The 11,184-nt window shown below is 34.5% G+C and overlaps 1 protein-coding gene across 1 annotated transcript; it reads left to right on the forward strand.

Annotated features, from left to right (window-relative positions):
• Positions 1–7,619: 7,619 nt before the first annotated feature.
• On the forward strand, positions 7,620–10,380 carry LOC143561984 (calcium/calmodulin-regulated receptor-like kinase 2). Its single transcript, XM_077049919.1, has 7 exons — positions 7,620–8,124; positions 8,435–8,588; positions 8,716–8,842; positions 8,929–9,014; positions 9,083–9,154; positions 9,517–9,720; positions 9,802–10,380. The coding sequence occupies exons 1-7, from the start codon at positions 7,802–7,804 to the stop codon at positions 10,096–10,098; spliced, it is 1,263 nt and encodes a 420-aa protein (XP_076906034.1). The 5' UTR covers positions 7,620–7,801; the 3' UTR covers positions 10,099–10,380.
• Positions 10,381–11,184: the final 804 nt, after the last annotated feature.

Below are 11,184 nucleotides of genomic sequence, written 5' to 3' on the forward strand. Positions count from 1 at the left end.
TTGAGGTGTGAGAGAGATTGTGAGGAATGAATGGGAATATTCCCATGGTCGCTTGTTTATAGGCTGAAATTGAGTTCCTTCACGAAGTGCGAAGCAGTCGTTCGCGCAGTGCGAAAGGTTCATTAATCGCTTCTGAATTTTTTTGTCCTCCGCGTATCGCAAAGCATGTCTTCGCGTCGTGCGAACTAGACCAATAGGTCTGATGAGTTAACCCGTAGACTTGTCACGTGTCACCACATGGTGTCACATGTCAAAATGTGTCAGGATAAGAGTCGGCTCCTCCTCGTCGCACGAAAGGTTAAAATATCAAAAGTTTTATTTAAGTCCTTTGGCTTTTATAATTGACATTTTTGGTCCATTGACTTTTACTATGGAAACTCATCTTCTTATAAAGAGCTTTCAAATTTGTCTTACATTTTATGTGAGATGGACTTCATCTTTCTTATTTATACCGATGTGAAAGACTTCCATTTTCTTTCTTCTTTCCATGTGATGGATTCCAATTTTCTTAACATGGAATGCTTCCAACTTTATAATCTTATTATTTATTTACCATATTTAATATTAAAATATTTTTGGGTTCTTCTATTTTTAAAGTTGACATTTTTTGTAATATCCCCAAAAATTTCGATCCAAATTTGACAACTAAGTAAAATTGGAGGATCAAAATTATTCCCTAAAATAAGTGTTGGGAAAATTCAAATAAAGAAAATAAAACCATTCTATAAGGAAATTAAAATATTCCATCTTATGTTAAGGATTTGGAATAAGGAAATTCCATCCCACATTGAAAGATGTAAGAAAGTGGAATCATTCCACATGGGTATAAATAAGGAAATTAAAACCCATCCCACATGGAAAGTGGTAAAGAAATGGAAGCTCTTTATAACGAAGAGATTTTCCATAATAATATTCTTATATGCCTAGCATGCACCCAGTGGTCCTAGCGGAGGGTGCGAAGCACCCGACGCGCACGCGCACGGGCTCGGGCGATTGGCGCAATGTGGCGATTTGATGGCGCACTTTGCACTTCGCACGCTCGCATCGCCGAGAGCTGCCTTAGTATTTTTAGACAACGAGAATCAGACTAGAAATGACAAGCTAACAAAGACAAGGGACTAAAAGTGAAAAATAATACACAGGGACCCATCGCGCTACGCGATGAGTCCAAGGAGACGGCCATCGCATACCGCGATGGGCCGTGATGACGCATCACACACGTGTCACATCCGGGTGACACGTGTCAGGCCACGTGGCGTTCATGCAGAAGTGGTGGCGTCGCGATACGCGACGTCCACATGGAAAACTCCATCGCGTATCGCGATGGAGTGCAAAATCAGCTATAAAAAGGGGTATTCACGGTTCATTCATTCCACACACAAAACTTTCTCTCTAGATTTACTCTCTCTACCTCAGTTTGTGTGCCAAGCATCGTTTTGCGTGCCACCAACCCGACAATCATTACCTCGTTTTGCGTGTTCCTTGAAGTGTGTGCCATCCGAAAATAACCCGACATTCTATCTCGAAGTACGTGCACATCACGATGGCCACTATATGGTGCCTCGTTTTGCGTGCCAACCTCGAAGTTCGTGCTAAGCCCCGAAGTTCTGACAATCTAAGCACCAATACACGACATAGAGTAGAAGTGCTGCTCGTACGAACTTAGGTATCTAACTTCGAATACCCGTGTAAGGTAAGGGTTCTGACCTAAGTCATTATGGTATTCTTATTATATGGCTTAGACCATAGTCAGGGGTATAGCCCAAACCTTGATCATAATTTTGTTTACATAAGCTTTAAACATACAAAGGATTATAATAGTGTTTCTTTACAACTAAGAAACATCAATTTTACATTCATAAGGAAATATAGTTTCTTCACGATTAAGAAACATATCATTCGTATACAAAGAATATAGTTAAACATTGTTTCTTCATATGTAAGAAACATAAGATTTTACATGCATAACAGTCAATGAATGATTCTTCTTGAAGAAGAAACATATTATAGATGTTTCTTCAAGAAAAAGAAACTCATCATATGATTTGGTAAATAAACAGAAAGACTAAAGGTCTAAATATTATATTCAAACAAATGATCAATCAAGGTTTAAAGCTATTTAAACCAGACTAAAGGTCTATAGCCGGATCAAGAGACAATCCGGATAATTATATACATATTTTATTATAGGTCAATCAATCAATCAATCAGTCAATCAGTCAATCATTCACAGTCAAGGTTTCAAACGCACACTGACGGTACAGGTGAATACGTTCAAACCTTTTTAATCATTCAACACATATTCATACTCAATGAGACGAACGGGTGTTTGTCTTAACGAGTCAATCAATGTCTACATGAGATAATGAAATCTCTAAAACGTTATAATACAAAGTAGAGAATAATATCAACTAAGACCGAATACGCATGTGTCTGGATCCGAACATAACTGTTAAAGCCCAATCAATCAATCAATCAATCAAAGGCAATGAAGCCGCGGGCTTAAACGGTCACGACCAGTTCTCAGATCAGGGTCGTTTGGCTCGGGGAATACTGTTGTGTGTGTAGGGCAGTGGTACATATACCGGAAGTAGAAATGCTTCCGCTGAGATTGTCAAGAAAACTACGTTTGTATTGTAATGTTATTCAAATGTTTTATAGAGTCATACGTGTTCACCAGCATATAGCTGACGTATTTTTCCCCACATTTCAGGGAATACAGATTAGTACAGGTAGCAAGATATTCATGGAGTTAGATGCTCGCAAGGTAATGATGGCTCAGTTTTTAATTATTAAAAGATTGCAAACGGTATTTCAACAAGCTTTATAAAACATCGGGTATTTATTATCCGAGAAGTTTTCAAATGAATATAATATTTTATTTAACTAAAGTCTTCCGCTAAAATAACCCGCAACTCTGATGTATTTACAAAACATGTACCAACTATTGGTCATACGCCTAGGCCCTAAGCCGGGGTGTGACATTTTTAACCCAGAATAATTATGGTATTTTTCCGAGATGTTACAATTATTGTTAGAAAGTTAATAATACTACCTCTGTCCCATTATAAGTGTCCATATTTTCATTTTTGTTTGTCCCATTATAAGTGTCCACTTTTAAAGTTTATTAGACAATTCCCAAATTTACCATTAAACACACGCAACTAACATTATTAAACAATATTGATGGACCAACTTTTCAAGGGCATTATTGTCATTTAGTAAGAAAAAAGTAATCATTCAATCCACCTTAAACTTTGCGTTTTCAAACTATGACACTTATAATGGGACGGAGGGAGTATATGCTTAGGATTCGATGATGAAAATGTTTCACAAATAAATGAGATGTTAGAACCTGGTTTAAAAGCTATCTGGATTTGGTAAAATTCATGACCCGCTTTTTTTTCACTATAAAATTGTTTTTAATTATAAATAGTATTTTTTTTATAGCCAGATATTAATTTTTAGTATATCCTTATTTTATATGATTTTCATATCATATATTTGATAAGATTAATTTGTAATATAATGGGATGTTATAACCCGTTTAAGGACTATCTGGGTTTGGTAAGACTAATACCTATGAATTCGGGTCAAATACACGAGAAACCTTCATTTACAAATAAAACAATCTTATAACTTGAGAAAATTTAGGGAGGTTTCGTTTATATATATTTAAGATTATTAATTAAAATATTTTTTTATTTAAATTGATGAAATGACTAATTTGCCCTCATGTGCGAGTCACATGACATGACTTAACGGAAAAAACTAACTGGGTTGGGGTCAAAAGACAAACGATGTAGCATTTGAAAACGTAAAGTACAAATCATATCAATTTTGAAGATAAAGAACATCGGGTGAAATTTGACACAAACATAAATAACAATTTCTGTAATTACATCCTTTATATTTGAAAAAACTTTATTGAAACATCTATAATTATTGATCTTATTTATTTTTCGTGTACATAGACACCGGATGATTTTTAAATTTCTTAGAAATACACATATGATGAGTGAAATGACCAACCAAACATATGCCTTGAACATGTGAGGTTTAATAGTTAATGATGTTAACATTAATGCCAAACACCAAATACGTAAAACCAAGAACATGAAGTGTAGCTGCTAAAGCTTAGAGGTAGCTATTGGAATACTTTTTCATGCCTTAGAGACACAAATGTAGCTTACTCCGGCAAATATATTCAGGTTTTTATCTAAAAACATTATTTCATTTAGAACATCTCTACCGTAATCTGTATCTCTGAAAAATCACATTATTCTATATTTAACTATAATGTTTTGTTTAAACTAAACTTTTATATAAAACATGTGAATGTAAATGTAAATGTAAAAGCACAGACCAAGTAAGCCTATGTCACTTTTTTTTTTTAATTTGAAAATGTAAATGTTCATTGAATTTTTTTTAGTTTGAAAATGTAAATGCACATTAAATGTGACATCAAATGTTTACTTTGTATTAAATGCCAATATATAAATTCGTACTTTTTTTTTCGACGACAGACACACTCATCTAATGCTAGTCTTAGTCTTAAACTGCTCCAAGTAAAATAGTGGCTCAATGCTAGGAGTTGAACATTTTTCTTCCCAAAAAACAAAAGGCTTTACCACCCAACTAAGGCCAAATGAGGCCGAGTGACGCCAACACATGATCTATTAGACCATATACTGTCAATAACATCGACTTGTCGTAGCAGAAAAATATCTTTCTCTTTGTTGACTTCTTTTTAATTATTTATAATAATATTCAAATCATAAAAAAATAACGATAAAAGAAAAGGTATACGTAATATGACATCATAATATATATCAGCATACCGGTTTTCTCTACTTGTAGTAAAAGGCGAAGTTTCAAAACCGTGGTCACATCATTTGTTTCAGCTTCTAGGCTTGGCGCATCCAACAAAATATTGCGGTTGAAAGTGTTCTCCACATAGGATTGTGAATACAACTAGGATAATTTGACTAATAATCGAAACTAGTATATAGCACCCGTGCGTTGCGCGGGTAAATGACAAAGAAAAAAACAATAAAGTTTTTTAGGAACATCCGACAAATCAAATCGTATAAAGAAAACTAACTTACAATACGCAAAACAAAAAATAAAATGAATAGTATCGCGTTGTGCTAGGTTTGTGACACTAATACGCTCAGTGGAATAAACTAAGTGCTACAAAAGCTAATGGATTAACTTTTCTCATATATCGGGTACATATTTGGGGAAACCCAAGATCATACCCATTAGTTGTGTATTACTAGATTCAACTCTAATAAATTATGGGTTTCTGAAAACAAAATGATTTTGTATTAATATAAACATACAAATACACAACTAATGAAAACCTAATAAAAACCGAAAATGAAAACTGATTACACAAACAAATAGCAAAGTTATAAACCATATACACCACAAATTTGAAGTCACGTGAAAATATGCTAAACCATTACAACTCTAGTTGACATTCAATACAAATAAACAAACTATAAATCCAGTACCGTAATACAAAATAACACCTAAAGGCCGTAGCCGAGGCAACGACGTGGCTACACCCTGCTTTCCCAAAGAACTATGGTGAAAAACCATCACAGCTCGAAAGAAAGAAAGAAATATGCATGCATTTATTGCCCAAACGTATACTCATATCAACATCATAGAAATATGCATGCATTTGTTACGCAAATGTATACTCAGACCAAGTGACCAACATCACAGTCACATTCTCGTTTATGATTTTGAGTCGCAGATCTGCCACCGCCATGGAAATGACAGCCACCGATCTCAGCCCTCCAAAATGAAACACTACCACATCATAAAGTACAATCAGATGAAGCAGAGAAGAATGAACAATATATTAGTGAGGAGACATTTCTACAGTCTTCGTCCACCGTCAACGTTCTTACTCTACGAACCATGACATATCTCCACAATCGACATCGCCTGGGGCTTACAAAATTAAAACTTAACAACACCGACAGTTGGACCGTCAATCGCCGCCGCCTAGGGTTTCCGAAATGGAACCCGGCAACGCATAGACGATGGATGACTTAATAATAGTCGTGATCGGAAGTGTGAGCACAAAAGCTTTAATAGAGAGATAAATATTTGGTAGAGAAAGAAAACTTTTTCTGATTATTGTTCAATTGAAGATGGTGATGTGGTATAATGCTTCATAGGAGAAACAAGTTTACAAAAGAAAGTGATAAGCCAGAGTTGGCACGTGTGAAAAAAACTTGAGTACGTGTAAGACAAAGAAAACATGAGGAGAATGCTATATATACGAAACATGTACAACAGAAGTTGCCAAAGGTACAACCTGCACTGCACCAAAAAGTTCTAAATTAATATATATATATATATAAATAACCTACGTAAGGAAACCAAATCAACTGAAAGAACCAAAATCCTAATTAATGAATAATAATTTTTTTTAAATGATAAGTAATTTAAAATGAGATAATAAATGATTAAAAAAAAGTTAGTCTGAATCTTTACCCCACTCATCAGTTCCTTTTTCCATTCACTCTTCTTTCTTTCTTTCTTTTTCTTTCTCCATCAACTTTCTTTCTTCCAAATTCTGTTGCTTAATAAACAGGTAACAACACATCCCTCCATTTTATTATTATTATTATTATTATTATTATTATTATTATTATTACATATCTTCTCTAATTGCTTGCATTTATTGTTTCTTACTTAAATTAGTAGTATTAACTCACGACTCGATTTATACTAAGTAAGTGTAAGTAACTAGTTGTTGTTTTTGTTCATAAATCTGGGGGTGGGTTCAACCTGCAGATTTGATTTGATAATTGGGCGGATAAGTAATCAGTATTATTTTCTTGATTTCTGTCACCCCCCATTTTTAGTACCCCTTTTCTTCATTAACATTTTATTATTTTCACAGCATAAACCTAAAAATTACTTTTGTACACATATAATACCATCATAAACATGTTTGTTTGGATCCATCTGCACCTGCAAATTCTCAATATCCCTATTTCATTGGTTCCCTTTCAAATATTTCTTACCAGGCAACATTAAATATATATTTTATGTATTTAGGTTTAATCGAATGTAATTAAGTTTATGCAGATCGATGGGTGTTTCCTTGGGTATGATTGTAATTCGAGTAATCTAGTTGTCGTTTTTCATACTTTTAGTTGTGATTTGAATTTTTTTATGGTGACCGAGATGCAATAACTTTATTATATTTTCGAGCAACTGCTAGAATTTGTTTCTTTGGATATAATTGTTATTTAAGTTTTCCTACATTTGTTTAGTTATTTTTGCAGCAACAGTCTAGCAGCCTAATTGTTCTTATTATTATTATTTTTGATATATTTTTCATATTCGATTTTATGTATTTTCTAACGATTCAACCAGCCCAAACCATGAAACCAAACCGGAACAAAATGGTTGGTAATGGTTCGGTTCGGTTTTGGTCATAAGAAACCGTTACTGACAGTTTGGCTCATGGTTTGACCTAAAAACCGTCAAAACTGGACCGTGAACACCCCTAATAGTTAGTTTTACAATGTTTGACAAGTTTTATTTTGATTCTGAATTTTGGGGTCAAATGTTGAATTTACCTAACTATATGTAAACTTATTCACTTAATTGTAGCTAATTATCCGATTCTTGATTCCTAAGCATCATGATAATTATTGTTTCTCTTACACAAGTTAACAGAATAACTGAGTTTCACCTTTCGATGATTTAGAACCTAAAAAAGTTTCTTGAAAGATGTTATCATTGATGCTATAAAGAGACCAAAAACATGACTAAAGCGGACTTAGTAATAATTGGAGTGTGCGCTGGTGTGGCGGTTGGCGTATTTCTATCTTCACTCGTCTTTCTTGGCATAAGATGGCACAAAGCGCGTGCTCGTCTTAGAAAGCGTGTAAATGACCATGGTCCATCAACTATTCCTATATGTGAAAATGGTGTAAACACAAGTAACATACCGAGCGAATCTTTCTCGAACTCTTTGACCGTTAAAGTTTCAACTTATCCCGTGAAAACTTCTCCTCTCTCTAAATGGAACAAATACCGAAAAGAACAATTAGTTTCAGCATCTGGATTACCAAGATACCCTTACAAGTATGCTGCTTCACAATCTTTAGTCCTTTTGAATACTATTGACTAGAAAAAAAGCAAGATTTTTTGACTTTCTGAGCCATTTACTTGTATTTTGGTTGCAAACAGACCATCACTTCTGCAGAAGTGAATAAAGAAGCATTTTACACTTTACAAGATTTGAATATTTTAGATAACGCTTAAGCCACATAATAGTTTTCCGACATTTCTACAATAATAAAATGGCCGGATTGAAACAAAACGATAAGAAATAATAGTTCATAAAATTCAATCACTAAAATATATAAATTTTGAGCCCATAAAATTTTTTCAGGGATATACATAAGGCTACAAATAACTTTACAACTGTTTTGGGACAAGGGTCTTTTGGTCCAGTATATAAAGCTACAATGTCTGCGGGTGAAGTCGTTGCTGTAAAAGCTCTTGCTGCTGAATCCAAACAAGGAGAGAAAGAATTTCAAACCGAGGTAATCACTATAGAATCTTGACTTATATAGGGCTCGTTATGTATGGTTTCATACTTTCATCTTTCAACGGCTCATTCAAAACTAAAAGAACGTATGTTAATATATGACTACTTGAGTCTTGTTGCAGGTATCTTTACTGGGAAGATTGCATCACAGAAACTTGGTAAATCTAGTCGGTTATTGTGTAGATAAAGGACAGCGTATGTTAATATATGAATACATGAGTAACGGAAGCTTGGCAAGTTTTCTACATGGTACGTTAAAAGTTAAAACCACTCATTTTTGCTCATTCCATTCTAAAGTATTGAACTTTTCTTGTTCTAACTAAAACTGCGTGTAGGTGAAGAGAAACCCGCGCTGAGTTGGCAAGAAAGACTTCAAATTTCCCTTGATATTTCACATGGAATCGAGTACCTTCACGATGGGGTCCGCCTTTTTCTCATATTTTCTGTTTTTACATTTTGAACGAAGGATGCTTACATTACTTTGTGCAGGCAGTTCCTCCTGTCATGCATCGAGACTTGAAGTCTGCAAATATATTGCTAGACCACTTGATGAGAGCCAAGGTATGATTTTGTTTTCATGGTTAAGTTTTCAAACCACTTTATTTATTTGTTTATTTTATTTTTTTGTTACTGTTAACTCATTTATTTTAAAAAAATACCACACCTTGAAAACATAAGCGATTTTAAGATACAAAAAAGAAAATCTTATTGGGCGATTTTAAGATACACCTTGAAAACATAAGCGATTTTTTGTTACTCTTTTACATAATGTAAACATTTTTCATATTTTCTGAAGAATAATGGTTTTTGTACAACAAAAACTCGGAGTACAATAGGTTGGGAATTTATTTGCTTGATTTTATTTATATATTATTTATCGCATCATTATGAAAATGGACTTGCAAAACATAAAAGTTAAACAGGTTGCTGATTTTGGTTTATCAAAAGAAGTGGTCTATGATGGTAGCAACTCGGGGCTCAAAGGTACATACGGGTACATTGATCCAACATATATATCCACAAACAAGTTCACAACAAAAAGCGACATCTACAGCTTTGGGATCATCTTATTTGAACTCATTACAGCCATTCATCCACAACAAAACCTCTTGGAATATGTCAATCTAGTAAGTCAATGGGTCAAAATGAGTTCATGCCATTTGTTATGACAACAAAATTGATTTATTTATTTATTTTTAATTTAAAAGGCAGCGATGAGTTCAGATGGGATTGATGAGATTCTTGACAAGGAGCTTGCGGGTGATTGTGATGTTGAAGATGTAAGAATCTTGGCACGAATAGCGCACAGATGCTTGCATAAGACACCGAGGAAACGACCTTCAATTGGGGAGGTTTCACAGGCCATAACAAAGCTAAAACAGAAGCGGTTGGTAAGGGAAGACAGTACAATGTCGTCTGCGGGTGAAGAATTCTCGGGGGTGGCTGGGTGCATTGGGTTACAGGAGAATCAGTTGAAAAGGATGACCAGCATAGATGAATCTTGAAAGATTCAAACATGTTGTTTTGTGTGTTCTAAAAGTTTATCTAGAAATGAAATGAATCAACTACATGTTGCTGATCAGTTGTACACATCAATTAATAGATAAATATTGAAATGTGGATCGATCCAAGATACGAGTATCTACTATCTAGTGAGTAAGATATATATCGTCGAGCTAGATTCAGACTTTCATTGAGCTTAAGCACTCAGAAAATGAGTCGAACCAACGCCAAACTTTAAGCTAAAATCAAGAGGTTTGGAAGCCTATTAGAGTGTGATTGGAAAAACTAAATGTAAAAAACCAGAATATTTGATTAAAAAAAATCTTGATAACCAGTCTTGTTTTAAAATCTATTAGGGTGATGGGAGCACTGTGTACAGCTTCTCATTTTTGCAAATGTCTCTCCAACATATGATAACCTGATGGCTTTTCAAATTGTGTATATTTCTCTATCAGATTAAAGTATTTTCAGTGTACAAAATTTATAATCGGATAAGACAGAAATAATTGCAAGAATGTGAATGTAAAATTGTGTATTAATTAGGTATATTGGTTTTTATTAATCTTAACTATAGTCTTTTGGTTGCTGGCGGTCCCAATTAACGAATTGGCTGCTGGCGGTCCCAACTTATAACGTATTTCGTAACTGACAGAATCCTAACATCGTTAGTTGCAGGTCGCCGAAAAAGTCACAATTTTTTCCCCGAAAAACACCACCTGAACACCGCCACCACCATCAATTTGACTCACTGCCAACCAGCCACCACTAATTGAGCACCACCAACTGATTATGACGATGGTTCAAGGGTTCCGGCAACCTCAATAATTGGGGTTTGTACTAGAAAAAGGTTACTAAAGGTCTGATACAAAGTTACAAAGATGTTTGGAACAAAAATGTTAAGTTTTCCAGAAAAAAAATGTGACTTTTATGGGGAAAACGTTTTAACGGTGATCAACAACTAACAGCGTTAGGATTCTATTACTCGCGGACCAATGGGAACAAATGCCTTAAAAAGTTGAGACCGTACGCAGTCGATTCCTTAGTTGGGACCGACAGTGACCAAAAGACGATAATTAGCGTTAACAAAA

Source organism: Bidens hawaiensis, unplaced genomic scaffold, assembly GCF_021521415.1.
Source record: "Bidens hawaiensis isolate Kalapana, Puna unplaced genomic scaffold, B.hawaiensis_p1.1 tig00020892_1, whole genome shotgun sequence".
Taxonomy (NCBI): Eukaryota; Viridiplantae; Streptophyta; class Magnoliopsida; order Asterales; family Asteraceae; genus Bidens; species Bidens hawaiensis.

Bases quoted from the DNA above. Each gene is read 5' to 3' on its own strand.
- LOC143561984 (XM_077049919.1), top strand. From the start codon at position 7,802: ATGACTAAAGCGGACTTAGTAATAATTGGAGTGTGCGCTGGTGTGGCG. The intron at 8,125-8,434 runs GTATGCTGCTTC...AAATTTTTTCAG, and splicing joins TTACCAAGATACCCTTACAA to GGATATACATAAGGCTACAA. The intron at 9,155-9,516 runs GTATGATTTTGT...AAAGTTAAACAG, and splicing joins ACCACTTGATGAGAGCCAAG to GTTGCTGATTTTGGTTTATC.